This window comes from Patella vulgata, chromosome 2 (genome assembly GCF_932274485.2).
Source record: "Patella vulgata chromosome 2, xgPatVulg1.2, whole genome shotgun sequence".
Classification (NCBI taxonomy): domain Eukaryota; kingdom Metazoa; phylum Mollusca; class Gastropoda; family Patellidae; genus Patella; species Patella vulgata.
Genome location: NC_065880.2, coordinates 68302370 through 68330225, shown reverse-complemented (window position 1 = coordinate 68330225; position 27856 = coordinate 68302370). Strand labels below are relative to the sequence as shown.

Sequence of the window (27856 nt, the reverse complement as noted above, 5' to 3'; positions counted from 1 at the left end):
TTCATTCTATGTTTTATTTGAGCATATCAACAATCCCATTAACAATGTATAAACACAAGATGAATATATAAAATTTATACAGTATTATACATTTATCAAACTTACGTACTTTTGCATCCACAATAAATTGAAATTTAATATCTTATGATGAGAAGTTTTATTTGAAACTATTTATTGCAGTATAAATTGCACATAAACCAAACCTTATAATTGTCATAAATATATTAAAAGGTGAAACAAACACATATTGAAATTAATGAGCCTGTGACAGAATCAAAAATTTCAGACTTTAAAAATTGTCAATATAAATTCTATGCTAAGTTATCTAAGACACAAAATATCAGGCTACATTATATATATATTTATGCCTCACATGAACACACAGTTTAATTTGCCAAGTGACTAGAAAAAATATAAATAATGATGGCCTGAAATATTGAAACTTTCTCCATACTGAAATTGTAATCATTAATTATCTATCTTTATAGTAGTATAATAATTCTACAACAATCAAAAATTCATAACATTCTATAAAGAAGATTGAAATTAAGGGAATTATTAGTTAATATGAGAGAGCGTCACTGTAAATCTTTTCAACTCAATGAATGTCTACATGGAAGGGAAGTAACTCTTCAGAAATCTCCCTAGCAGGTAATTATCTCCCCTTTGACCACAAATGACAAAAGATCCACATACCATACAACATAATTGTTCCCAATACAAAAAGCAAATGAATCCTACATAAAATCTTTTAAAATTTAATATTAAGTATTATAATAACATTTGGCAATATAAAAAATAAAATTTATTTGTTAACCATTAATTCTTGATGAAATAGTTTGTTATGAGATCAAAATATAATGTATAATATAAGTAAGTGAGGGATGATTACATAATGGAAAACATTTGTTCAAATTATATACACCCAACTTCTGTTATAATGTGTTTGAAATTTAACGTAAGTTATGATTATAATGCTTCACATAAAATAATGTGTTAATATTCTAAAGCTTTATTATAAGAGGCCCAATTTTGGAACTATAAAGCTGCCAACTTCCATCCACCTCTGAGCCCAGATCGAACACAGTACAAGAATAATATGTAACTTTTCAGTTCAAAGAGTCCTTCACTAGACATAAGTAAATCAACTGTAAGCACGTTATCTGTTTAAATAAAAGATAGTAACAGATTTCGGACATTGTAGTAATGTCACTAACATATAGTAAATTAAGCCTCTTACAAGGAACTTACTTACAGAATTAGATTCATTTTTAATTTCATCCCACAACCCACAAGATGCATGCAACCCATGATTACGTTTAATAAACTCCTGTCATCTTCACCGACAACATCACAAATGCCAAAAAACAAAACAAGAAGAGATCAAAATACGCCTACTTTCCAATCTTCATGAGCAAATTTCATAGCAAAATAAAAATTATGAGATGAATACTGGCGTTGTACAGTTAGGTTCATGCTAGGCACTGTGGGTGATTGTGGACTTGTTACTGAGCTGGTCTTCCAATCAAACGTCACTTCTTTCTCTTGAACTTCAATTCCTACGCGGACCTTTCCGTTAGGTAATGGTTCTGTTTGGAAATTAATGGCAGATCCTTTCTTTAATGGTGGTAACTTCATCTTCATCACATTTCCATCAACATAGATTGTTCCTTTAATAGAAAAAAATGAAAGTGTTTTATCATATATTTATTTATTTCTGTTATTAATAATTCTACAGGTCTATCTTGTTACATTCAATTAGATCCAATAAGAGAACTTTATGATAACATACAAATTTGGAACCAATTTTCTACTCCGTAAACCAAATGCCAGTTCTAAGACATTGTACAGCATTCACTAACTTAACAGTTTTATTCATTTATTTCTACTTGTAATAGATATGACACAAATTGGTTAATTAAAGGGGTGTAATTCTGATTGTAACAGAAACAGAGCAAATAATATTTGGTCAAAGTGCTATTTTTTTTTTCATTAGCAGCTCAGTAACCACTGCCACCCTTGACAGCATTTATAGTCCAATGGTTTCACTGGTTTCAATGTCTATTTATTGACTGTTCACAGTACACATACAAGACAATGATAAAACATTAGATGTTATGTAAACTACGCGATAAAATATGAAATACGGAATATAAAACAGAAAAAAAAATATATTAAAAAACATTAGATTTTAATCAGATTGAAATGAAATGGGATATAACCTCCTACTTTTCTGCACCGATTCTAGAGAGCCAACATCTTACTCACTGAGGTACAGAAACCAAAGAACAGATGACAATTTATTGTTTCTTAAAACAAAGAAGATATTTACCATCAATATTGACATATATAGCACCTGGTATTTCTAGAGTATCTTCATTATCACAATTACAGGCTAAACCTATTCCATCATTTAATGACCTTTCACCTGCATCTAATATTTTGAAAGTTATCTGTTCACCAGAGGCATAACTAGGTATATTAGAATAAACTAATGTACTGAGACCAATATCTGTACGTGTTGCTGTTTTATCTTCATTACTAACGCTGTATCCTTCATGTGTTGATACCCATTCTAAAATTTATATACAACAAAAAAAATCAAGAACCATACACCTATTTATAGAACTGTTAAATTGAGGTCAACTATTTATGGAGAATAAAATTTAGTTTAATTCATGTCACAGAAGTTTTATGCATATTATTATAAATAATTTAAATATTTTTCCCTGCAATTCATTCACATTTCCCAATTCCCTCCCTCTATTCCCATTCTCTAACACTTTCTCTATCCACTGCAGATTGAAATAGTGCAGCCCACCTTCAAACACCATCAATACTGTATATACAATTCCACAGAATTTATTTGTAGGTCTATTCTATGTCAACTGTAGATTCTATCTAGAACGGAAATCTACTTACGATGATGAGGTATTGTTGTTATGGCAGTATAAGGCACACTCCATACGCTCCACTCATGACTACCATCCTGTCGTCCTCGTACACGGAAGGAATATTGTTTGTTTGGACGCAATTGTTTAACAATATGTCCTGTGTTCGGACCAACATAAGCTGTATGAAATGTAGCTTTAGGATCCGAGTTAGACTTAATATTACCAGAAGAATACTGCAGACAAAACTCAGTTAAATCCCCATCTTCTTCTATCTGTTTAAAACAAAGATTAAAATGTAACCATAAACCATAACTTATTACTAGTAAATTTTCTTGCATTATGTGTGGTTTAATGGTCGAGAGTGAGACATTAAGTAATATACTGAAACAACACGAGGGACATTGGTCCCAAGTGTTGTTTAAATATATTACGCAATGCCTTAAGCTCAAGACCATTAAACAATTTTAAACACAGACACTTACATGTGCCTTGCAATGAAATACGTCATGCAGGTCCAAAATTTCAACTAGTATAAATAATGTACGCTTGGCACATTTCCTGTACCATAATGGTACACCAACATTAAAAGATGACGTCACATCTGTATTTTAAGAACAGATATTAATCATAAGACAGTGTTTTGTTTGTGTTAGAAATTCTGGTGTTTTATGCTGATCATAATTTGATCATTTATATGGACTTACATCACTTGAGAAACGAACTTGGACAAGTGAAAATAAAAAAAAATACTATTTATTTCAAACTTGGGTTGAAAATTCATTGTTCAATTTCATTTATCAATTTTATCAATGAGCTCATCAGGTGTGACTGTTTCAAGTTCAAAGATCCATTGTAATTCTACTTTTCTGTGGTAAACAGATTTCTAAATGACATGTTCCATATAATGAGTAGCTATTGATTTATCCTAATTATGTTTTAATTCGACAGGTGTTCTTTGATCATAAGTCTATTAGGCTGTTATGTTTTTCCTAAGTATTGTTCTAATCCATCTCACTAATTATTCTTAAAGGAAGGAACAAACTAACATTTCTTTAATTTTAATTATTTTTTCTTAAAATGAAATATGTTCTTTTGCTGCTCAATATGGGGATTGGATTGGGTGACTATATGGTACAAATATTCACTTTAGATCATCAGGTTTGTGGTAGAGTCAATGGTGTGGTTTTGATCCCACACTTGTATGTGACATGCAGTACTTGTAGGATCACATGCTTAACTAAAATTGTTTCCTCTGGGTCTTCCAGTTTACTCTCAATAATATTTCTTACCTCATTCCAAGTAACAAGTAAACTACCAGGTCTTTCGACTATATCTATGATTTGTACTGGAGCTCCAGCTATTACTTTACCCTCCTTCTGTATGGCTTCATTTAATACACTTCTTAAAGATGATGCTAAATCTACAGTTATACAAGGTACAGCAGAACGGTCAGGTATTTCTGGTACACTATATAAAAATAAGAAACGATGGATTTAAACTGTTAGCTGTCTCTAAAATAAATACTATATGTACTTATATACACACCAAGGGCAAAACCTCTATGATCAATGGCAATTAACAATATAGATATTTTAGGTGAATAAATCTAAGTGGAAAACTTTAAAGATACATTATGGGAGATTTGGTAACGAGTTGGCAGTTCTCACTATAATAGTTAAAAACTAGATAATGTAAAGGCAATTTGGTGAAAATTTCATTCAAATTGATTCACTATGAACCGAGAACTAAGCGACTGAAATTCCTATAAGCCTCGGTCATCATTACTAAAGTCAGTACGATAAACAGCAGTCTCGATTATCCATTTAATCGTTTAATCGAGAAGGAAAGTTATGCAGTAAATCGGCTTACAATCCACTAAAGATCGCAGGCTAGTGCTGCCATCTAGAGTTGATTATGGCCTGGATAGGTTAATTAATGTCTAATTAATAATTTAGATAACATTTCAGGCCTAAAGAAAGACCTGAAATAGGCAGATTTAGCTCTTGCATAATGTATGTTTAACTATAAAATTTTCATATAACTGAAAATAACAGCAGATTTTTCTTTATATGGGGGGTTGGATGGCCGAATGGTTAGCACGTGCGTGCTGTATCATAAGGCCTGTCATTGAGTCAACTGGCGTGGTTTCGAATACCCAATTGTACGTGACAAGGAGTAGGGTCGCCTGTCCAACCTCGTGGGTTTTCTCCGGGTCCTCCGGTTTCCTGCCACTGAAATAAAAATAAACCCTATGTAAGTCCTGAAATGACCTAGTTTGTGTCGAGTAGACGTTAAACCCCATTTTTCTCTCTTTCTCTTTCTTCTTTTATCAAAAATCCACAATTTTTTCAAGTAGACTAAATTCATACATTAATAGTTCTAGTCTAGCAATATTACCTGCTCAATGTTTTTGTTAAGGGATTTTCTTTAAGTTTGACTATCTTGTCGAGATTATTTTCTGCACCATTCTTCATAATAAGTTTACCTAAAATATATACAAAATATTCAAAGCACAAATTACCTTCTTCTATTATTCATTACACATATTTCTGTTAAGTAAACTATTCTCTTTTATGACATGTAATTTTAGAATGAACATTAACCTGTTATGTATGACAGACAACGAATGACAGACAGCTCTACACTTGTATCAAATTCCAACTGGCATGGGTTCTTTTACGTGCAATGTGCACACAGGACCTCGTTTTTTTGTCCTTCACCACTGACAAGGGGGAATAATGCCGGGAAAATCACAATGAACTTTCTTAGCCAATGCAGGGATTGAACACAGGACCTCAAGGTTAGCGAGCCAACGTCTTTCTGCCTAGAAACAAATATTCTAGACAGAGAAACATTAGATAATGATACACATATGCAGGATATTATTGTTCATAGTTTATAACTTACCTTCCTCCATGATTGTGGTAGCATTATCAATGCCATTTTGTATCATAACTTCACATTGTGTAAGAGGTAGAACAGCTTGGTTCTCAATACTATCTATTTCTTTCAGCAATACTGTTAGACGACTCTTTAAAGTCTCTTCTAGAAATGTCTTAAGACAATCAAAGTGACTGACAAGTTTACTTCTAGATTCATTAGCACCATCTTGTACCTAACAATATTAATGATGTCAGTAGATATTTTACAGTATAAAAGTATAATCTGGAGATTAGAAGAACTGAAATCACATTAGATAATAGAAAGTAGGCACATTTAATAACCAGAAACTGCTTAAATCTACACATAATCTGCCATCTGACCTCACCCTAACCCTTATTCTGGATTTTAAAAAAAGTATAATTTTTCTTTTATTATAGAACATTGTCATGTAACTTTATTTGAATCATATTGATAACCCAGGACTAATTTATTATTATGATGATAACAGTAAGATATCACAATTAAAGACCAATTAACAGTGTTGATAAACACTGCCTAATTAAAGGAATAGGATGTTTAATGATACACACCTGTTGTTTCAACTCTCTTAGATTTGTCAACAATTCAGACAGCTGAAACTTCTGATTATGTGCTGAATCCAATATTTCCACCACGCTAGTGATATGTTCCTGTGTCATGGCACCTCCGATGTCTATATTTAAAGAAAAAATTTTATTTATAAAGACATGATAAAATATGACTGATAGATTGAAAACCACCAACCCCTACTCTGTATCTTGAGAATATGGACAAATTATGTTTCTATTTAAATTACAATACAAAAAAATATTGGGGGGAAAGGAATCCAGGGATTAACCTCAAAACATTTTTGCAAGTGGTACAAACCATAAAAAATCCCCAACAGTACAACACCCACCCAAATGAGCATAGATGTTCAATTTGAATCCCCACTTCCTTTTGGTAATACTAGATCCTCCCCTTCCACAACGTGAAGCATACTGGTTAATCAAGCACTTAGAACAAGGTGCAGTCATTTGTAGACCGAAATTAGTGATATCTAATCATTGTTAATGAAGAAAAATTGAATATGATTCCATTTTATTACGGCCAGTATTACTCCAGAATGATACAAAATTAAGTAAAGGTCATGTTTCTAGATCGGAAGTAATATTTTGAAAATGATTGTTAAAAAAATAGGATCATGTGTTTTTCTTATCGAAAAAGGTTGATTTGAGTTTGTTTGTTCCATGATAACCCAACTAAATCCACATAATGCAAATGTCAAATGATTAAATTTTGAAACAAAAACTCGCTTTGATGTTTCAGAATTCAAGAAACCATCCAGTGAGTGTGAATATCACCAAATACGAACAATTAAGATACATTTGAAACAATAGAAAGCAAATTATATGGGATTTTTCACAATTTTATTCCTTGGAAAATATTAAAAAAAAACAAATTTCACACTGAAGAAAAGCTTTGATATCAACGATTTTAATAGTTCTTCTCCCTCTGCACCACCTTTGGAGATTGAGTAAGCCGGGCAGTGATCGGACCAATAATTTTGTGAGTTTATGTACACTGATCATTAAATGAAGTCTGCTCTACCACGGATCACAATACACTGTGTATAGTATCTTTATGTGTAATTAATATGTATTAATATGTAGATAACAATAACTTGTACTTATTGCCACTATTCTTTTTTATATGTGAAGTTTATGAAAAAATTTGTAACATGTTTTTGTCTTGCTCAAAAAAATATTTTTTCTTTATAGGTACATTGTCATTAACACTAGTAGTACAAAAATATAAAAAAAAATTAAAAACTGAAATAATTACTAATATGACCTTTTTCATATAAGTAAAAAATAAAGTGTTGATTTAGTCAAATTTGATCAGTTGATTTGTTTCACAGGTATCTGTCTACATTCAACATTTGAGGTCCTTAGATAGGGCCAATGTTATAATATAAATGATATTGACGTCCAAACATAGAGTAATTTTGAAAAATTTCAACTCTAAAGCTTCAAATGATAAAAGCCATGGACCAGTCAAACATTTCAAACTTTGAAAGATGTATACTCTTCAAAAAAAAAGTAGGGGATATTGAAATGCAAATACCTGTGCAGGTTGCGATGGACATTTGACATGCTTTGAGAGTATTTGCAGTTTGCACAGATGAAGAACTTATCGCCCCAACAGAACCACTGAGCTGCACATGCGACACGCAATAGCACCATAAATGTGGTAGGCGTTCATTGTCAAATTTGACACTTCAAGGAAGGGTTGATGAAAACTGCCGCGTGCTGGTTTATCTATCCATGTTTGCTTTCCTATCGGTTCTTGCATCATAAGATTTACTGTTTAGCGTATCTTTGCTTTAGTGTGTTACGTTTAATTTGATCGGGAGATGTGTTCCTCAATGTCAATGTCAACCGACAACACTGCAAGAATTGGCCGTGGCACTGCAAGAGGAGTGGGTCAGATTGCCCCAAATCATGATTGGACGGTTGATTAGGAACATGCCACAACGAACTGCTGAATGTCTGAGGATTGGTGGAGCAATTACTCATTATTAAGACAAAAATCAAAAACGTCCATTTTCACTTTTGACGGTGTATCTCTTTGCGAGTGAAATGGGGCCGTCAGATAAGCCGCCCATATGAACTGTTTTTGTTCATGTGTAGGCAATTGGTCTGTTATTAACATACACTGGTTACCTCTAATAAAAACAGCAGTGCATTTTCGCAGTTTTGTATTGCTTCTGAATATCCCCTACTTTTTTTGAAGAGCATATAAGATTAATGCACGATTAACCAGTCTCATGATTGTCTATTTTATAACAAATCATTCATTTACCAAAAGATAACTACCAAGTTGATGTACTAAACAAGTCATATGGGATATTATAAAGGTAAACCCTTCCCTTGGGAAGATGTATTGTTACTGTCATCAAAGAACTTGTCTAACCATGATTAAAATGACCATCACCAAATATTTACAACCATATATAGTTAAATTTCCCATGTGAGCTATAAGACAGGTCAAAATATGAGATACAAAATTTGGGCGTATATAAAATTCAAATAACAATTTTTTTTTCTCATCTCTTTTTAATTTTATATTCAGCAAACTGACTAAACTTGTTTCTGTTTGAACAATTTACACTGAAGGAGTGACTATGGTTGAGATGGGTGGGTTTAAGTATAATCAACATTTATTTAGTCTTGTATAGTTAATTATAAGCCTGTTTATAGTAAATTAGGCAGATCACCAGAACAATAAATATCTTTTAACCTGTCTGTAATTAGTTGCGTAATCAATCTGACTGGAGACTATGATCATTGTTAAAGTACTATCATTGATGGGCAGTTTACATAACACAAGCTTTTAATGTGATATTTTTCCGCATGATCCACTTACATTACAAAGAAGGAAGTTTAAGGATGTCTAGTCCCATACATCAGCCTCTGGCTATTCACATCAGATTTAGATATCTTTTCCTCTTTACTAATTGCCCTCCAGCTCATACATTTAGTTGTTTTTTTTATAAATATTTATGATGTGTTTGTTTCGTTGTTCTTCTTTATAGTTCACATTTTGTTTTTGTATATTTTTTTGTACATACATAGAAAAAACTGTAGTTCATTAACAACTAGCAAGTGACGTCTAACAATAAATATCTACCTGTTGATAGGGCATTATAAACCAAGTTTTTAATAAACTTTGATTGTTTAAATATATTCACAAATGGAATAGTTTTGTGGTTAAATCAACAAAGCTAAATCTTTAAACTGGGATAAAAATTATTTTAAAAATAGCCAACTAATTCAATATTTAAACTGAAACACTTTGTAAACAATTATCTCACTGAAGTCACCTGGCAGTTGCACAATTCTCTGGCAAACAAGTTTCTATAGATTAAGTAGCAGTATTAATTGGAGGAGTTTTCTTTCTCTTAGTTAACTTTCTTTATTCAGAAGATAAAGTGGGATTTCTGTGTTACAAATTTTGCATATTTCACACAAATCAACAACATTTCTTTTAACATTCTTGTACTAAATTATGTTCAGATTATCCATACATAATCTAATTGACATAATACCCTGTCTTACAATTCGTAAAAAATTGGTACTAGATCCCGGCATAGTCATCAGTTTATATTCTATGCACTTCATCAACTTCTACAGCTGTGTGAATGACTGAATGTGAAGGAATGTTGTTAAAATGCCACTAAAAATCAATAAACACACTGATTCAACAGGCCAAGACTATTACAAACATCGAATAAATACAAAGATGCACAGCAAACCTGACATTTTTTACGAATTACACATTACTGTCAATCCATTCTTTTTCTCACTCAACCTTTGACTTCAAATTATTTAAAGGAATTCTACCAGAAACAAAGCTTCTCATTTTATTGATAGTGCTTCAGTTTTATGTCACTATATATCCCCTTTAATGTAACAATCTTAACATTCTCTCAGCAGGACTACTCGATGATCTATATACATGTAAGTGGTCAATCCTAAGAATAAGTTTAGACAAGATTATCAGCCATCATACCCTGTACAATGATCCATAATAGTTATAGCATTAGCTGAGGTCACAAAAAATAGTAAAATTGTTCCTACAGAAATATTCAATGGTAATGTATACATGTTAAATATATTATTTTATCATCTGGTTGAAACTAATTCTAGGGAAAATTATTTTTCATTGCTGGAGAACAAATTATCATTCCTCTCTTTATATTATTTTACAACTACTTCATGGGATCATGCTAAGTCAATAATTACACAAAATTACCATTATCTGACATCATTTACAGCAGGGGATAATTCAATTCCTGTTATTACAAGAACTAAAACACATCTGTAACAATATTTCATTAACCAATAACATGAACATCAAAAAATGACAAACTTTAAAGTTGGCAAGTCTTTTACTCAATATCATCAGGGGCGCCCTCCCCCCCAACCCCCCTCAAAAAAAACAAGCTCAGCTACATAAAAAAAAAAATTGTAAAACAAAACTTTTGAGAAAAGTGTCATGGTCGTGTGCTTTATCCTTTATCATCAAATGGTGGGATGAGATGAGCATTCAAAGCGCCACCTTATGATCAAACCATTCGCCCCCACCCCCACCCCCAAGGTCCCTCCCTGTACTAAAGTGATTAATGTGACAATACAATATGGTACCAGGTACATGTACCTGGAGTAATACAGATTTAAAAATTAACACCAGATTAATAATAGTATAACAATACAAATCGTACAATTACATACAGGTCAATGATTTAACAATAATATTATTCTACAAGTCAAGATAAGGTCACCTGGGGCTAATAGTAATATGGCATAAATTATAATATTTTACTTAAATTTCTTTAATAATGTTATTACTTCTATCCAGTATCTAAGAAACATCAAATGAACAAGCCAACAGTGAGGCTGATGTCCCCTGCCAAAATCCCAAAATAAACAGATGACACATATTAATTAATTGCACATTTATTTTTTTCAAAAGTATCGAATAATGAAACTGATTATTTATGCTTAGTCTAAGCATAAAATGTTCAGGATCAAACTCAGTCAGGTTTTGAAGTACCTGGTAGTGAAACTATACACTAAGTTTCATCGCTCTCCATCAGTTAGAATGAAAGTTATCTTGTCCTAAAGCATCGACCAATGAATTTGCTTAGCTCTGCTTAGCTTAGCTTTAATGGGAAATATTATTCACCTAATAGACACCTACATCAATTTTCAACATTCTAATTCAATTACGAGAGTTCATTTTTCATTCTTTATTGAATATTATTGCAAGAACGGCCAGCTCTATATTATCATCTTACATAATGCATCTTTAATTGATTCCAACTTATTAAACGCACCATGATAACATTACCGTTTATCTAGTGATGATAAAGTGGTTTCAGGCGAGTTATTTGCCCTTGAATATGATGATTGAAGTTGAAGGTAACAGACTATATGTTAATTTTAAAAGAGATTTTAGTAGTGAGTATGCCCTCCTTGAGCATTGACACATGCAAGAATACGTCAATGCATGGAAGATGTCAGGCATCTAATGACGTTGTGTGGAATCTGTTGCCATGCATCAGTCAGGCACTGTTCGAGTTGTCGGCTGAAGGCACAGGTCTGTTCCTAATCTGCCTATTGAGATTATCCCACAAATGTTTATTCGGGTTCATGTCTGGTGAACAAATAGGACACGGTAAAACGTGCACATTCATGTTATTCAGGTAGACCTGTGTCAGTCTGGCTGTATGAGGTCTTGCATTATCATGTTGGAAGACAATACCACGTGGCGGTTGGTGAATAAATGGGAGGACTACTGGATGCAGGATCTCATCCCTGCACTTCTGTGCATTGAGTTTGCTATGAATGATGACTAGCTTTGTTTTCAGTTCACAACAGATTCCTCCCCACACTATGACACCACCTCCGCCATACGCCGGAACTTCCTGTACACAGTTAGGAGCTAAACGTTCCCCAGCACGTCTGTATATTTGTTGACCGCCATCAGCTCTGTACAAGCAGAAACTACTCTCGTCTGAAAAGAGGACACGTGACCAGTCTCAGACTTGCCAACGTCGAACTTGTCTTGCCCATTGGTGCAGGTTACGCCGGTGTTGTTCCGTCAGTAATACCCACGGTAAGAATGTTGTGCTCTAGTCCCCTGCTCCCGCAGTTGTCGTTATACTGTCCAAGCAACATTGCTGCAGTTGTTGGTGCAGAGATGAAGCAGTTGCTGAGGTCGATACCTCGGATGTAGCGGTCCTCCTGGGGCGTGGTCACCCAGGGTCTCCCACTTCTCGGCCAGTCTACTGTCTGGCCTGACTGCCGTAGACATTTTAACAGCCTGGTGATGTATACACAGGTGCAACCAAAGGTTCACATGTTTCTGTTAAGGTTCGTGGATCTCGGTTCAAAACTAAGATTTTAAATGACACATATTTTGTATACCTTCTTTTGGATGTCAGTATATGATATCATCGTGTGGGAACAAGTTTTATTTGTCTCTGAATACTCTGATATCATCCTGTGTGGGACATTTGTCTGTCATATCATCCCGTGTGGAACATTTGTCTGGTGGAACATTTGTCTTTGATATCATCCTGTGTTGAAAGTTTGTGATTGCAGTGCAGCAGATTTTAAAGTTTTTAGATTAAAATCAATTGATTAAAGCAAAACTTTGCACGTCAAACACAAAATCAGTAATATTAGCTATTTCAAATTTATAAGTTTGGAAAGGTCAGAAGGCATTATTTTATTTTTACCAAGAACATAAATTTATAAAGACCACTACACAACTGGAAACTGACCTAAAAAGTGGGATTTCACTGTGTTGTACTGTACGTTCATATTTGATCAAACATGTAATTCAAATTATTTTAGAATCCCCTATTAATAAAATCCAAACTTTGACTATTGAGTAACATGTTTCACACACTTCTGTTAATTACCTTGATAATCAAAAAAAAGTAGGATGTTAAAATGTCTTCTATGACTGTAGATCTCTGATTGTTTGAAAGATGTGTATGTGGATTGTGGTCTCTCAGTGACCACATGATTAAATACAGTTTTATCAAAACAGTGAATTGAACACAAATCTGTTCCCTTCTAAAAAATGATCAGGCTACTGGTAAAAAATAACATATTGCTAGGATAATAAGACCAGTATCTGATCACTGGCTTTTGTAATTTTCAAATATTGGTTTAAAATTGACCCAGGCCAGTGCAAGCCCTCAGAATCCCACTTTCAGTCGCTAGGTTTTAATATGGCTGTATTTATGTATGTATCAAATGACGACTGGAAAACTTTCCAGTGTTTTACGTCCACTTCCACCAGGGGTGATGATATCGTAGACAAGTAAGTTGGAAAACTTTTTAAATGATTGTCAATTTATACACTATAATAAACTGTGCTGGGGACCATTACATGGGGTTAAGACACTGTGAAGCCATCAGTAATCTGTCATTGTTTACCAATTAACAAACGGAATGATAAACATGGTGTTGTATGGTGTTAATGAATAACTTATAAGCCATCATAAGGGCAATGTGGACAACAACACCTCATTTATTGGTATCACATGTTCTATCATTAATCGTTAAATAAACAGCTCGGGATTAATGACACTTTGCTTAAGTGCATAAGCTCTTATCAACGGTAATTTATTTTTTCCCACAAAAAATTTTTTTTTTTGGCTAATTAAGACTGCGATCTAAAATGTTTACAAATTGAACACAAAATACCTTTCGCCAACTCAGGAAGCCGCCATAGATCACGTAAATTCCCGTTACGTTTGCGTGAACATCCGTGACAGCTGGGTTCGGGGTTAGTTTACATTGACAAAAGCGCGAGAGAGTTAAGTCTGTGTCGTGTAGCAGGCCATGTTATATCTACCGTTCGTGAAATGTAGGTCGTTATTGATTGATATTTCCATGATATACGGTTAATTTTAAAACAATACAACGGTAAGTGTACATCCATGTTTTTATTCATCGTTTAAGACGTGGTATATGATATATAAATGGTGCAATATTAGTAAATATACCCTATTGCATTTAACAATGTATTGTTTACTTTGACATTGTGCTACAAAAGGCAGACCGTGTGTTTATATTTTCATTTTATTGGCGTTTGTACAAGCATTGTTGAGTTTGTATTTACAGGATATCGCTAACAAAATCAGTACACTCAGGTGAAATATAATGATATTTTATTTTGTAAGCTTTGTGCTAGTTACGCATACAAGTTCAATGACAAAAATAGTTATGACATGACTTTTAAAAAATTATTGAATTTAGACCAGATTGGGTTGCAACTAAAAATAGGTTTTAGTTTGTCAACCAGTTGAACAGTGTATAAACTGCTGGATTTAGATAAGGCTTGGGGGCCCCGTGTAAATCTAAAGATATAGAAACATTAGGCTCAAATTATTACCATTAAGCTCCTGAATTTGCTACACAAGCCATATTTAAAATTACAGTAGGTATGTAGGTAAAAGGCCACGATTATAAAAGCAAAATAGAATCTGAAATTTTGTGATGCACTTTACTTACAGATTGCAAGGGCCTAGGCCAGAGGTTGCAAATCATTTATATACCATGTGTCAATTTGGTCACAGACAATTTTTAAGATGATTAACTCATAGGATGGATGAGAGCCGGATAAAAATTTATCTTTCCTTCTCTAGTTAGTTTCATTAAACATATTTTTAACTGAAAGCAGATTAATGTAAAAGAAGATAACATTCGCTGGATTTAATGAGTACACTTATTGTCTAACTTTATGATTATCACAGGGATGCAATACGCCACTTCTAATAATCCAATACGCCATGTTTTGGTAAATTGACGAGTACTATCAAATGCAACATTGTGGAGTTTATCCTGCAAATTTATTTGTGTTAAGTTCTGATTTTCAATGGTATTTTGTGATCATGATGTTTCTAATATTGGCTATGCATGTCATGAAAGAATTTGCCCATTAATATTATATTATTTTATTCTGCCTGCTTTCATGAATGAATCGATCTATAAAACAATTTGATATATTTTATGCTTGGCCAACATGCATATAAACCCTGTTTTCTGTTGCTACAACAAATGTTGCGGGCCCATACAAATCTCTCAAACCTCCACTAACAAACCAATTTCTAATTTCTTCTCCTTTACCCTTTTTTTATACACCCACATGGAAATGTTGTCTTATATTGCTATCGCCTCAGTCCGTCCGTCGTATGAAATTTAAATGCATCATTTAAATTAGTGAAGCAAAGAAGCCTATTGAATGTCAGCAATTTCTGTCAATTCCTTCTAGAGTTATGGCCCTTGCTTTACTTTGTTTAACATTGTGAATGCTTGAATGACAAAAATTATCATTAGATCTGTATGAAATTTATATAAATGATTTAAATTAGTGAAACGAAGAAGCCTATTGAATTTCAGCAATTTCTGTTCATTACGTCTATAGAGTTATGTCCCTTATTACTTTGTTGAACTGTGTGAACGATCTGATGACAAAGTCATCATCCAATCTGTATGAGAATTATATGCATCATTTAAATTAGTGAAATGAAGAAGCCTTTTGAATGTCCGCAATTTCCTTCAATTACTTATAGAGTTATAGCCCTTGTTTTACTTTGTTGAATCTTGTGAATGCTCGAATGACGACAGTTATCATTTGATGTGTATGAAGTTTATATGCATAATTTAGATTAGTGAAACGAAAACACCTGTCGAATTTAAACAATGTCTGTAAATTACTTCCAGAGTTAAGGCACATGTTTCAGTTTGTAGACCCTTGTGAACCCTCAAACTACGAAAATTATTATCTGATCTGTATGAAATTGTCTTATAAATTCCCCCCCCCCTCCATTACCCACAAAAGAACAAATATTCGACCACCCTTATCGACCACTCAGACGATTTAGCTGCTGTGGGCGTATGTTTTTTTGCCTGGCAACCTATCCTTGAAATAAGGGTCCAGATAATGTCTCCATAATAACTGCAGCCAATCCAGCCATCACTGGTACACGAGAATATGATTTTGGATCCACTTGTATGTATATATCTGACCAATGGTCTAAATGGTTTTAGTTGCCAGGTCATCACTCGCCTTGGAACAACTTTGTGTGTTTAGGGGGTCAAATTGCATTTCGGGTTACCCAATTTCTTTTCCTAATGTACATTAACAGATACAAAATCCCCCCCCCCCTTCATCTTAGATGGCCGAGCTGGGTGTTTTAAATCATAAGGTATGTCATTGAGTAAATTGACTGGATATCTGTTTTAAACTTGCGAGTAGGGTCGTCTGTTCTGCCACTGTTAAAGAACTCTACCCATAGACAAATTGTTGAAATAACATTGTACCATATATGTTAGTCCTGAAATAACTGTGTTTGTGTCAAGTGGATGTTGAATCGCGTCTCTCTCATTCTCTCTCCATATCATAGAGTAGAATAAATAGCATGGTTTATCTTTTGTTGTAAGGATTCTGTATATTGTATTTATAATGTTTTGGGTGTTCCATATACATGTACTATAATATCTTGAGAGGACCCATTCTATTGGACTCTCAATATCTTGTTAATGAGAGTTGTCTAAAGGTCGAATTATGAAATCAATCTCATATCCAGTTCTAATAACTACTTATATATTAAAATTAATTACCAGAAGATTATTTTCGACAAATTATATATCCAACCAACTATCATTTGACAATGATTTTCTCGACATTAAAAACTATTAAGTTAACAAGAAAAATAAAACAAAGCACAAAAAAACCAATGTGACTTGTGCTTATCTATTATATATATATAAAAGATTGCTCTCATCACTAATTAAAATAACTTGTGATATCAACCTATTTGAACACATTATTGTGACCTAATTCAATGAGATCCTGCTTAAAATGCAAATAATTTCACTCTAACATAGAATATTACAACTTGATGATAACCTAACAAAAGCATGACCTGGAGGATATAATTATTATCTGATCAATATGAAATGTTTTAGGTATTATTCATATGCTACTGGTAAAATGAGAAAGCCTTTGGAAACATAAGCCTTTATAACTTATTTTCCAATCCTTCATTAATTTTGTATACGCTTATATTATTATATTATATCTGACAAAAATATTGTTTAAACCAATATTTCAACAGTTTCTGAGATTAAAGTTATATAACCAGTTAATTTGAATAATGTATAACTATGGTAATTTACAAAATAATCACTTTTTTAAATCATTAGTCCCAAGGTGGTTTTACCATGTGGGGTATACGTGTTTGTCTGACAAGCCTCCACCATCATTATCTTCTAGTTTCACATACCTCGAGATTTTACTAATGATTTATTTTTCAATCTTTGTCCTTTGTCTGTGATTGACTTTCCTATGCTATTGAAATAATGAATATATTTTCTTAAACATGTATTTGTTTTTCGGTTGATATATATATTCTATTTTTTTCCTGTTCTGTTTATATCATTTTTTAATTTGGAGGTAAAAGAAAGCTTGATAACATTGATATGGATATAATTCTGATGTTAGATTTATGAATTACCTGACCTGTGTCTGCCTCATGTTTTGATACGGTTGAATGAGTTTGTAGGCCTGACTACAACCAAAGGAAAGACAGCTGTTGGGTGACTGGGTGAACACATATGGTATGTCTTGAATATGATTGTCATCTATTCATAATGCTGATCATCTTCATTGCGAATAGCCTGTGGTCTTTGTGAACATCAGAAAGAATATATTTAATTTTCCCCTTTTTTCTTTTAGATGTGCCATGCGGTATGAAGTAGTGATGTCCATCAGTCAGACAGTCACACATTCAAATATATATGTAAAAAGGATATCCTAAATCAATTTATCATTGAGATATAGTTGGGAGGCTATCATTGATATAAATCTCATCAAGTCTGTGTACCGGTGAAAGGTATGTATATGGCAAGTGGTATAGAAACCGGGCAAGTTGTAAGACAAGTATCATCAGTGCCAACTCATAAAGGCCAACAGAATAACACGTCAGTGGGCTGTCTTCCCTTCTCCCACAATCGTCAACATTCTGACAACTTTCCAGATGTACTTGATAATGAAAGTTATTCACCAGCAGATTCTAACAGACTCGATGATGTAATCAGAAATTCAGAATCTCAACCAATGCCGAGTACTAGTAGAGTAGAAGACAATAGTCGAGAAAGAGAGCCACATGGAATTGGTTACAGAGTTCCGGGAGTTCCTGAACAAATTGTTTTAAATAATAGCAATGAACCGCCTTCAGATACGTTGGATAATTCTCTGCATTTACATGAACAAAGTGAGAACACCTCTGGAAGAGCGAACCCAGTGCAGTTACCCACTTACAGATCAATTCATACGCGGGATATAAATGTTGGTGTATCAACACGATTAGATAATAGAACAGACGCTCTACCAGACTTATTACATTCACATGTGCCACAACCGGTTCGACCAGTTGCTTTACCGTCACAACAGAGAACAGCGGCAACTCGTAACGAAAGACGTGCAAGGACAAGTGAAACTCGTAACCAGTCAAATTATCGAACAAGGGAAACTCCCACAAGATCAACACGTCATGGACATCGGACGCGCAACCGGTCAACAAGTTCCTCGCAATTGGATGATGCTGTATGTAAAGCACCGTGTGTTAGATGTTTTGTGAAGTTAACATCATTTCGCTGGGTATTAGTGGTATTATCATTATTAGGCGTGTGTTGTGTAGTTACTGGAATTGTATTAGCTGCCTTACATGCTGCTGGTAACAGTTTTCTTTTCTTGGCTATAATGTTTATTGGTAAGTATAAACTTTGATTTACTGTACTTTTTATACACCTACATTGAAATGTGGTCTTATATCATTGTCACACCTGTCTGTTGTTCCTTCCTTCCTTCCATCGGTCCGTCTGTCATCCACAAATTGTACATTCTACATTAATAATCAAATCTTTTGTATGTTGTTAACATTAATGAAACAGGGAAGCTTACATGTATTGAATATTAGCGATTTCTAATAATAACTTTCCAAGTTATTGCCCTTGATTACATTGTAGAATGTTGTGAATGCTCTTAAGTTATTATCCATTCTGCTTGAAATTTGCATGAACTGAAGATGTATTTTGAATTTCAAGAATCTCTGTTGATTACCTATTAAGTTATCAACCTTGATTCCTTTGTAGATTCGTGTGAACTTGTTTGGATTATTGAAATGAAGAATTCTTCTTAAAGTTATAGATGTTGTTCAGTTGTAAACTGTTTTAATTTGTTTTAAATTTGTTTCAATTATTGTCATGTATAACAATTACAACAAATTCTGAAAATTACTTAGAGACTCATTGCCCTTTATTTACATAGATTCTTTGTCAACAAGCCATTGATGTTGTTCAGTATAAAGATTCTGCATTTATTTACAATTGTTGGAAACTTATCTGATTTGAATAAAATTTCAGATACAAGTACATGTATTGTAGTATTTTGTGAACACTTTAACAGCAAAGATCCTCAACTGATCTACTTTATTTGAATGCTTTGTTTCAATTATTGCAATGAAGAAGTATAGCAAATTAATGGCTTTCTTTATATGTTGTAGAATCTTATCAGACACCCTTATATTTTACAATCTAATTTTTATGTCAGAACCTTTATGGACTGCTTGGACGTATAAGCTGCTTTTGGTGTATGTTAAATTGCCTGGCAATTTATCTTTATGCGTTTAGAAGTATTTTATATTACAATACTGTAAACAGTGTTATCTACATGTGGACCGGGTTTGTTGTTGCTTGGGGTTACATGTAAACTAATATAATCTTGGTAAACAAAGGCAATAAGAAAAATATTTTTGGCTTGAGGTTTTACGAAAAGGAACAAACCACTATTTTATATTTACTCACTAGGCAACACATGTATTTTTAATATTATTATTTCTTATGATATAAACACCAGGATGTGTCCATGTCTTACATTACCTACATGTATTTTTAATATTATTATTTCTTGTTATATAAATACCAGGATCTGTCCACATCTCACCTTACCTATATGATGCAGTGTAGCGTACAAGAGCTAGACCTTGTGTTAATGTAGGTTTTGGATTACAAAAGTCAATTTCGGTAGTTCTTTTAAAGAGCCATTATCCTCTTATTAAGAAAATAAATATTAGTATAATTTATTTTGAAAAATATAAAAGTAAGAAAAAACATCCATTCGCCTAATAATATCCCCAGCATGTGAAAACAACTAAAATAATTATGTGTATATCTCAGCAATGACATAGCAGATCTGTCTGAAAATGAATATTTTTTTTAACCAACTGGCAACGACTCTCAAAATGCAAACTAATGCCTCTTTATGTATCAAAACATTTATTTATTTTATTTTCTTCCCATCCAACAAGGTTTATTTTAGTGTCTTTCTCAGAGAGATTGTGCACAGTTGTCTGAGAATCAAATTTTAAGTTGGGACTGTATTTAATAGTAAGTTTTATCAAGTTGGGTAAGAAGTCAATATAAATAGGCCTACCATATTTGGGTTGAGTAAAGATAATTTTATTTGCAGTTGAAAAAGATAAGTTGTTAGGAACAATAGTGTGAAAATTGCAAGTCAGTTGCTGTTATTTGAGATATGTAGTTGCTTAAGAAATTGTTTTTAGAAATGTGATTGTATTGCTAGTTAAGCTATGTAATACTGTTGGATTATGTCTTATCATTAGTAAGACATGACCTGTGGACAATACACTCTAACTATGTTGATTTTAGTCTTGGACATGTCGTTTGTCAACTGTCTTTATTTGGTTAGCAGATATGTACATGCACTCATTGCCTCACTGAAAATCATCATAAACCTAAAGCAAACTTAACGTTCAACCTCTTGATATAGACATAACTCCTATTATTAGGGTTATAAGTTTTAGGCTTCTTTCATTTGGGGAAAGTAGTACACCTGAAGCATTCAAGCAGAACAATCATTAATTCACTCAAATTTCTCCACTATGATTTACAAATCATGAATATATAAAATCTTCTTATATAATGTATACCGTCTGCAGTCCTCGATTAACCATTAAAAAAACCCACAGGTCTTCAGGGCATAGTGGAAGGAGGGAAACACAAAGATTTTTTTCCAATGTCGAATTTACTACAATACATATAACCCACAATTCACAAAAAGGGGCCCCCACAATAAATAGCAAAAACAAAAACACCTATATCTATATTCTATATACATGTACATTGTACAACAACAATACTAACAATAATAACTGAATATGTCTTTTAAAAGCTTGTTTTCACTCATCAAGTGTTATACACTATGATCTACCAGTTCTTCAAAATGTTTATCTTTATAAAATGACATACTTTTAATTTACATTGTAAGGAAGATAACGGAATATTGAAGGACGTAATACCAATTATTTTTACACATCATTACTTAGATTTTAACTTACGGAAAAAAATGCAGGTCACAATAGAGCACAAATTGCCACATGGATGAATTGACGTAGTAAATTTATAGTTATATCACGTCAATCTACATTAAATTGCTGTTCTTAAAATACCAAATATTGTTTGTCATTTTACAAAGGTAAACATGTTTCAAAAAAAATTACACCGTTTAAAGATCAAAAAAACGGGATGAAAACGGTCTTGATTTCCCATAGACAATGGTGCAGGACAGAGGGGCAAGGAACAGTGTCTAATCGATGGGCTGAAAAACTGGCATGACATGGCCACTGTCCATGCAAAATTCCTCTACTATCACATAAAGTGAAAAAAAAAAAATTTATTTCATCTATTGGTCAAATTAAACTTTTTAAAGTGCCCGAAATCAAATAAAACACTAATTTTACTTTTCTTTTAATTGAATACTACAAATTTGTAATGAATTGACTATGGATTAAAACATTTTGTCTGGAGCCACTCTACTTTGTGCGACATTTTTTGGGCATCGATTATTATTTGTGAATGCAGCTGCAACAGTCTTATTGGATGGATGGAATCAGGTCGGCATTGAGTGGGATTTCGGTTACAAAACCATTGAACAACTTTGGAGTTGCTTAACTCACAGGCTAGAATAGCAAAAAAATGCATTTGCAGTAGTTAAATTTTCAAAATTTTCTCCAGGAGGGCAAGCCCCCCCATACCCCTAGACGATTTACTGGTTGTTGGGGATTCAGGTCAACCACCAAAGGTAGGCTATATTGGACCACAGGAAAACGCATTTGTGGCAGTTAAATTTTCAAAATTTTCTCCCGACAGTCCCGTCTCTGTGATCTGTAAAGGATTAATTGGTTTAATGGAATTCGAATCACCGTCCATCATAATTAGGCTATATTTGGCCACTTTGAAGTTGCTGTATTCAGGTGCTGGAATAGCAGGAAAACATGTTTGCAGCCTTCAAATTTTCCAAAATTTTGTTGGGGTGTCCCAGCACGGTAAGCTCCGCTCCTCCACTCTCGCAAAAGATCAGCGCCGTCGTCTGTAACCCAAAATTATTTTGGGTTCTGCCCCTCCCTATCTGTCATAGGCCATATGCCTATGAGCCGCCCAGTTGTTTTATTTCTGAATATTCCCCTGGTATAAAACTCTACACAAACTGAAGGTCTGACCAGTAGGATTAGAGGTTGTTAACTTAGGTATGGTAGTCTATTTATGACCATTTATTCAAATGTGAAGAGATACACAATAATGATTTGCATATTCAAATAAATGAAGTACAGTACAATTCTATTGCAACTATAGAAATTTTTGGTAAATAAACTTGTAAAATGTAAGTGTGTAAATATACTTGTAATACAAGATGTATCACAGATTATTTACATGTATGTATATTAAGGGTGTCATTAGAGAATACTCAGTTCTTCTAAACAGTGCCCTAATAGTATTAGTTATACACAGTAGTCTAATACACATTTATTCTACACAATCCTCTAATACAAACTTATTCTACACAATCCTCTAATACACACTTATTCTACACACTCATCTAATACACACTTATTCTCTACACAGTCATATAATAGTGTCAGTAATACACAAACACAGTAATCTAATACACACTTATTCTACACAGTAGTCTAATGCACAATGCATCATATATTACCAGCCATGACTTATGTATTGTAAATAATTTAGTTGCATATACCACCATACAGATTCAATTTTGGATGAAGAAGAATATAAGATGCATTTTATTGTATTTTAACCCCACTCAATTTAGAAATATATTGACAGTGTAGATAAGTAGGAATATCTTGACTGGGGAAAATGAGTTATTTGTTGGATCCATTTGCCTAGAACTGATTTATATCATGTTTATGTTTACAGTATGTTAAATATGATAATTATTCATTTCAGGTTTAGGTGTATTATTAGTAATTGTTGTTGGTGTTGGCTGGAAGTGTACTCCCAGAGGTCATGAACCATTGCATGCCTTATTTGGTATAGGAGATTTTCAAAGACGGCGGGGAGAAAGAAGACAACATCGACCTCACCGAAGTCGGGACAACAATTGGTATGGAGGTAGGTATTTTGAATTCATACTCTTCACTAATACTTGTCATGTTCGTTATCTTTATATTACTTTGATTCTTACAAACTCGAAATCTTTAGACAAAGTTACCTCTGGTGATTTTGGTGTTTATTTCAGGCCAGAATTTCACAAATTTTTTGTTCCTTTTTCTGAGAGGTACCTTTTTTTTTTCTGATGACAAAATATTTGAGGGAAATATAGTATGTTAAATGAGAAGTAAACATAACAGAATGTTTAATCAATATGTGATTTGTAGTGTGGAATACAATGAAGACAGAAGATACAATCAGTTGACAGCATACAAATGTATGGCAGACCCTGCAGGGCTGCAAGTGTGTACATCCACTGTTTTATCTTCTAAGAAGTTTTATGATACACTCTCCCTTTTTCCCTACATGCACACCTCATTTCCTATATTCCTATGTCTGTACCTATATTATATATAACAAACAATTTGATTTATGAACAAAACAACTTGATATCAATTAACTTGTTATTTTTTAGGTGTGCTATATCCAGAATTCCAGTATAGACGTCCACCTCCAACATATGCAGCATCCATGCAGGAGTATCAAAACCAATTACATCTAGCTCAACAACAACAACAACAACAACAAACAGCAGCTACTCCGCCTACTAACCCTGATAATTACAGTCTTCCTAGTTCCCCACCCCCATCATATCGTTCACGTGCTAGTACTATACATTCCGGTATTCATATAACATTCCCACCTAATAATGAAGACTATCCTGACTCACGACCACCTACATACAGATCACGTCGTGGATCAGCTCATCCGCGACCTCCTATACCTAGGGAGGAGTTTGAATCGATGGATAGGGATGATCATCCCCCGGCCGATGTATCTTTTGCCGGGCCTGCGGTAAATACTGGAGTTGCGGATGTACAGCGAAATCAATCAGCTAGTGACAGACATCCTGTTGTGTCACAAGACAGTACGGTTACTGTTAATGGAAGAGTTATTGAACCTATAACTACTTCTGGTACTGTAAGTACATCGGCTAATAGTGATAACTCTCCTTCATCTAGTGTCAATCAAACAGCTCAATCTACAATAGCTCAACCTACACAATTAAACAAACTATCTAGTTCTAATCAGTCCAATATTACCACAAATAATAATACTGGTGAGGAACCACAGAGAGTTGAAACATCTCTATGAGAGAAAAACTATATATATGTGTGCTATCAATAAAAAGTGGTTTACATAAATGTGATGGTGACTTTTATACTTTTAAAATGTGTTTTAAAATCAAAGCATATATATTTAATATTAGTTCTATTTTTTAGAAACACGATTTTTTATATATCTTTGTAAATAATAAACTGTATTTATGTACATGTATGACCATATTTAATAACATTTTTACTGATGTATTATTAACCACTGTATTGCAGTAGGGCATAGGTTGTTGTTTTTTATTGACTATCTATTTAACATTCTATTTAACAATGAATTTAAAAATGTCCACATATCTAGACATGCTTTTAATGTCCATATTGACACAAAGTTACCTAACTTTTAAATGTAACCTCTTGAGAAATTACCAGATGTTTATATTTCATTGGATCAAGCTGCTGATAATAATAGCCAGAATGACACTGTAATATCCTTTTTAAATTTTTGCACACATTTTTAATAACAGTGTCTTTGATGGATCATGGATTGGTAATCTATCATTTTCATAAAAAAAAATGACTATCAATATATTTTAGTCATTTTTCAAAAGGAGCTTTAATTTTTCCTCCACTTTGACTATCAATATAATTTTAGTCCTTTTATAAACAAATTAGATTTCATTTTTCCTCAATTTTGACTATCCATATATTTTAGTCATTTTTATAAAGAAGATTTAAATTTTTCTTCCACTTTCACAAAGAGTCACAACTAAGATTTAATGTCGAGATTTAAGCAACCTGTAAGAAGAACAGAATCCTCTCACCAGTTTCATCTTTATTGAATAAAAGTAAATACATTTTGTTCTAGTACGTTTCCAGTTAGCTTTAAATTATTTTAAAGAAATTTTATCTAGTGCCAAAGTTGTTACAGTTTATTTTTGTATGAGTGAATGCCATGTAAATTTAGGCATAAAATGTATATGTTAAAATGCTGTTTAAGATGACTAAATTGGGTTATTCAATACATCAAATGGTAAAATGCTTGGGATAAGAAATATGAAAGTAGTAGTCTTTTTAAACTTATACACCAAAATTTTATTCAATTTTATTTTTCGGTTATTTACCTCACTTCATCTTGGTCTAAAAACATTTTTTTAAAAAGCATGTTCAGTAATGTGTAGATTGTGATTTGTTGTTAACTAATGAAACCTGTGATTTAGAAAATTCCAGGAAACATGATTGGCTATCTAATGAGATCAGTGGTACTATTGTGCTGTTGTCACTGGCTGTCACAGGCCCAGAATATGCTTTATTTAAAATGTAGATGTTAAAAGAAAGTCTAACCAAACAAACAGGATGAAAATAACATTTGTTATAATATGATAATGGAAATACTCAGAATTGTATTCCGGCTTCTCATCCAATTTAAAATTATAATTTAAAAGATTGATATGACTTCAAGAAAGATATTTTAATGAATTATGTGTCAATTTGTTTAATATAAAAATAAATTGATTTTTTTTTTACTTTTAATTAGTGCTCTAGATATTCCCAAACTTTACTCTCTCTTTGAAATATTTGTATCAAATATGTTTTAAGAAAAATTGATATACCTGATTTTGACATTTTGTTATTGTAAAAAATATAAAAAGATTTGACAGATTTCAATTTTTCTATAAATAAAACAAAAATATCCATTGATATATTCTTGAATGTGTGCTCAATCAAAATTAAGCATTTCTTGGATTAAATTCTCAACAAAAATGATATCTAAAGGCATTATATTATAAATCATACATATTTTATTAGAACAAATATTTATTTGATTATCAAATACAATATTTCATAAATCATACTTAACTACTGTTGGATCTAATACATACTATTATTGAATTAATGAAAGATACAAATTCCTTTGTTTATGATTTATTTTAACTGTTGCAGAGTTCACGTAACTAATATTATAGTTTTTAAAGGCATTTTACTTGGAAATGTATACAATGTCATCAATTTGATCTTTTTTATGATGAAAGCTAATTTGTTTAACCTATAAATTATTTATGAGATATGTGAACTTCATTCTATGTAAATAATATACTGAACATTCTATTAATATACTGCTTATTTACAAATACTGTATGTAAGCAAATACTAATCATTCCAAAACAACAATAAAATATTTATAATAAATTGTTTATGTTTTATTTATTTAATGTAGCAATGTTATTCACAAAACAAACTTTGTCCAATCTGGACATGAAATAAACTGCATGGAATTGCATCTAGAACTTTTCTTTTCTACAAAACCCCACATTTCTCAAATACGAAAAGTCAAATTTTATGTGCACTGCACCCTGTTCATTTGTCCGTCCATTAACAGTTGGCTTGTTAATACGATAGAGGCTGCAGTTTTTATTCGCCTACATTGACATGTAGTCATATATTGCCACCTAACTTTAATGGATTCTTTTCAAATTTGGTGTGAAGCATTGGGGTCATGAGAGGACTTTCGATTTCCAGTTGCCCCCTCCCCCCCTTTTCCAAAAACCTCCTGAATGCAATAGAGACTGTAGTTTTAATGATTGCTTTTCGCATTTGGTGGGAAGCATTGGTGTCAATGAGAGGATGAATCTTCTTGATTTTCAGTGTTCTGTGACTTTTCATTCTGGAGCTATCCCCCTTTTCCTTTAGTTTAACCTTGGGAATGCATTAGAGGCTCTAGTTTTTAAAGAATGTTTTTTTTAAATTTAAATCATTGGTGTCATGGGAGTGTGAACCCAATTGACTTTCTGTTCCAGAGATATCCCCCCCCCCCCCCCAAGGATCT

The 27856-nt window shown here is 32.9% G+C and overlaps 2 protein-coding genes across 2 annotated transcripts; one reads left to right on the top strand and one right to left on the bottom strand.

Annotated features, from left to right (window-relative positions):
* On the bottom strand, positions 1–14207 carry LOC126811016 (cytokine receptor-like factor 3). The gene is made up of 8 exons (XM_050536481.2): positions 14084–14207; positions 6368–6489; positions 5802–6009; positions 5292–5379; positions 4184–4361; positions 2923–3166; positions 2333–2575; positions 1–1670 (listed from the first exon to the last, which is right to left on the bottom strand). Exons 2-8 carry the CDS (start codon positions 6473–6475, stop codon positions 1384–1386), a joined length of 1356 nt encoding a protein of 451 aa, XP_050392438.1. The 5' UTR covers positions 6476–6489; positions 14084–14207; the 3' UTR covers positions 1–1383.
* Positions 14179–27218, top strand: LOC126811015 (uncharacterized). The gene is made up of 4 exons (XM_050536480.2): positions 14179–14305; positions 18123–19158; positions 23714–23878; positions 24393–27218. Exons 2-4 carry the CDS (start codon positions 18282–18284, stop codon positions 25070–25072), a joined length of 1722 nt encoding a protein of 573 aa, XP_050392437.2. The 5' UTR covers positions 14179–14305; positions 18123–18281; the 3' UTR covers positions 25073–27218.
* The last annotated feature ends 638 nt before the right edge of the window (positions 27219–27856 follow it).

Bases quoted from the DNA above. Each gene is read 5' to 3' on its own strand.
- LOC126811015 (XM_050536480.2), top strand. From the start codon at position 18,282: ATGTATATGGCAAGTGGTATAGAAACCGGGCAAGTTGTAAGACAAGTA. The intron at 19,159-23,713 runs GTAAGTATAAAC...TATTCATTTCAG, and splicing joins CTTGGCTATAATGTTTATTG to GTTTAGGTGTATTATTAGTA. The intron at 23,879-24,392 runs GTAGGTATTTTG...GTTATTTTTTAG, and splicing joins GGACAACAATTGGTATGGAG to GTGTGCTATATCCAGAATTC.
- LOC126811016 (XM_050536481.2), bottom strand. From the start codon at position 6,475: ATGACACAGGAACATATCACTAGCGTGGTGGAAATATTGGATTCAGCA. The intron at 4,362-5,291 runs GTAATATTGCTA...ATTTTTATATAG, and splicing joins TTAACAAAAACATTGAGCAG to TGTACCAGAAATACCTGACC. The intron at 2,576-2,922 runs GTAAGTAGATTT...TATAAATTTTAG, and splicing joins AACAACAATACCTCATCATC to AATGGGTATCAACACATGAA.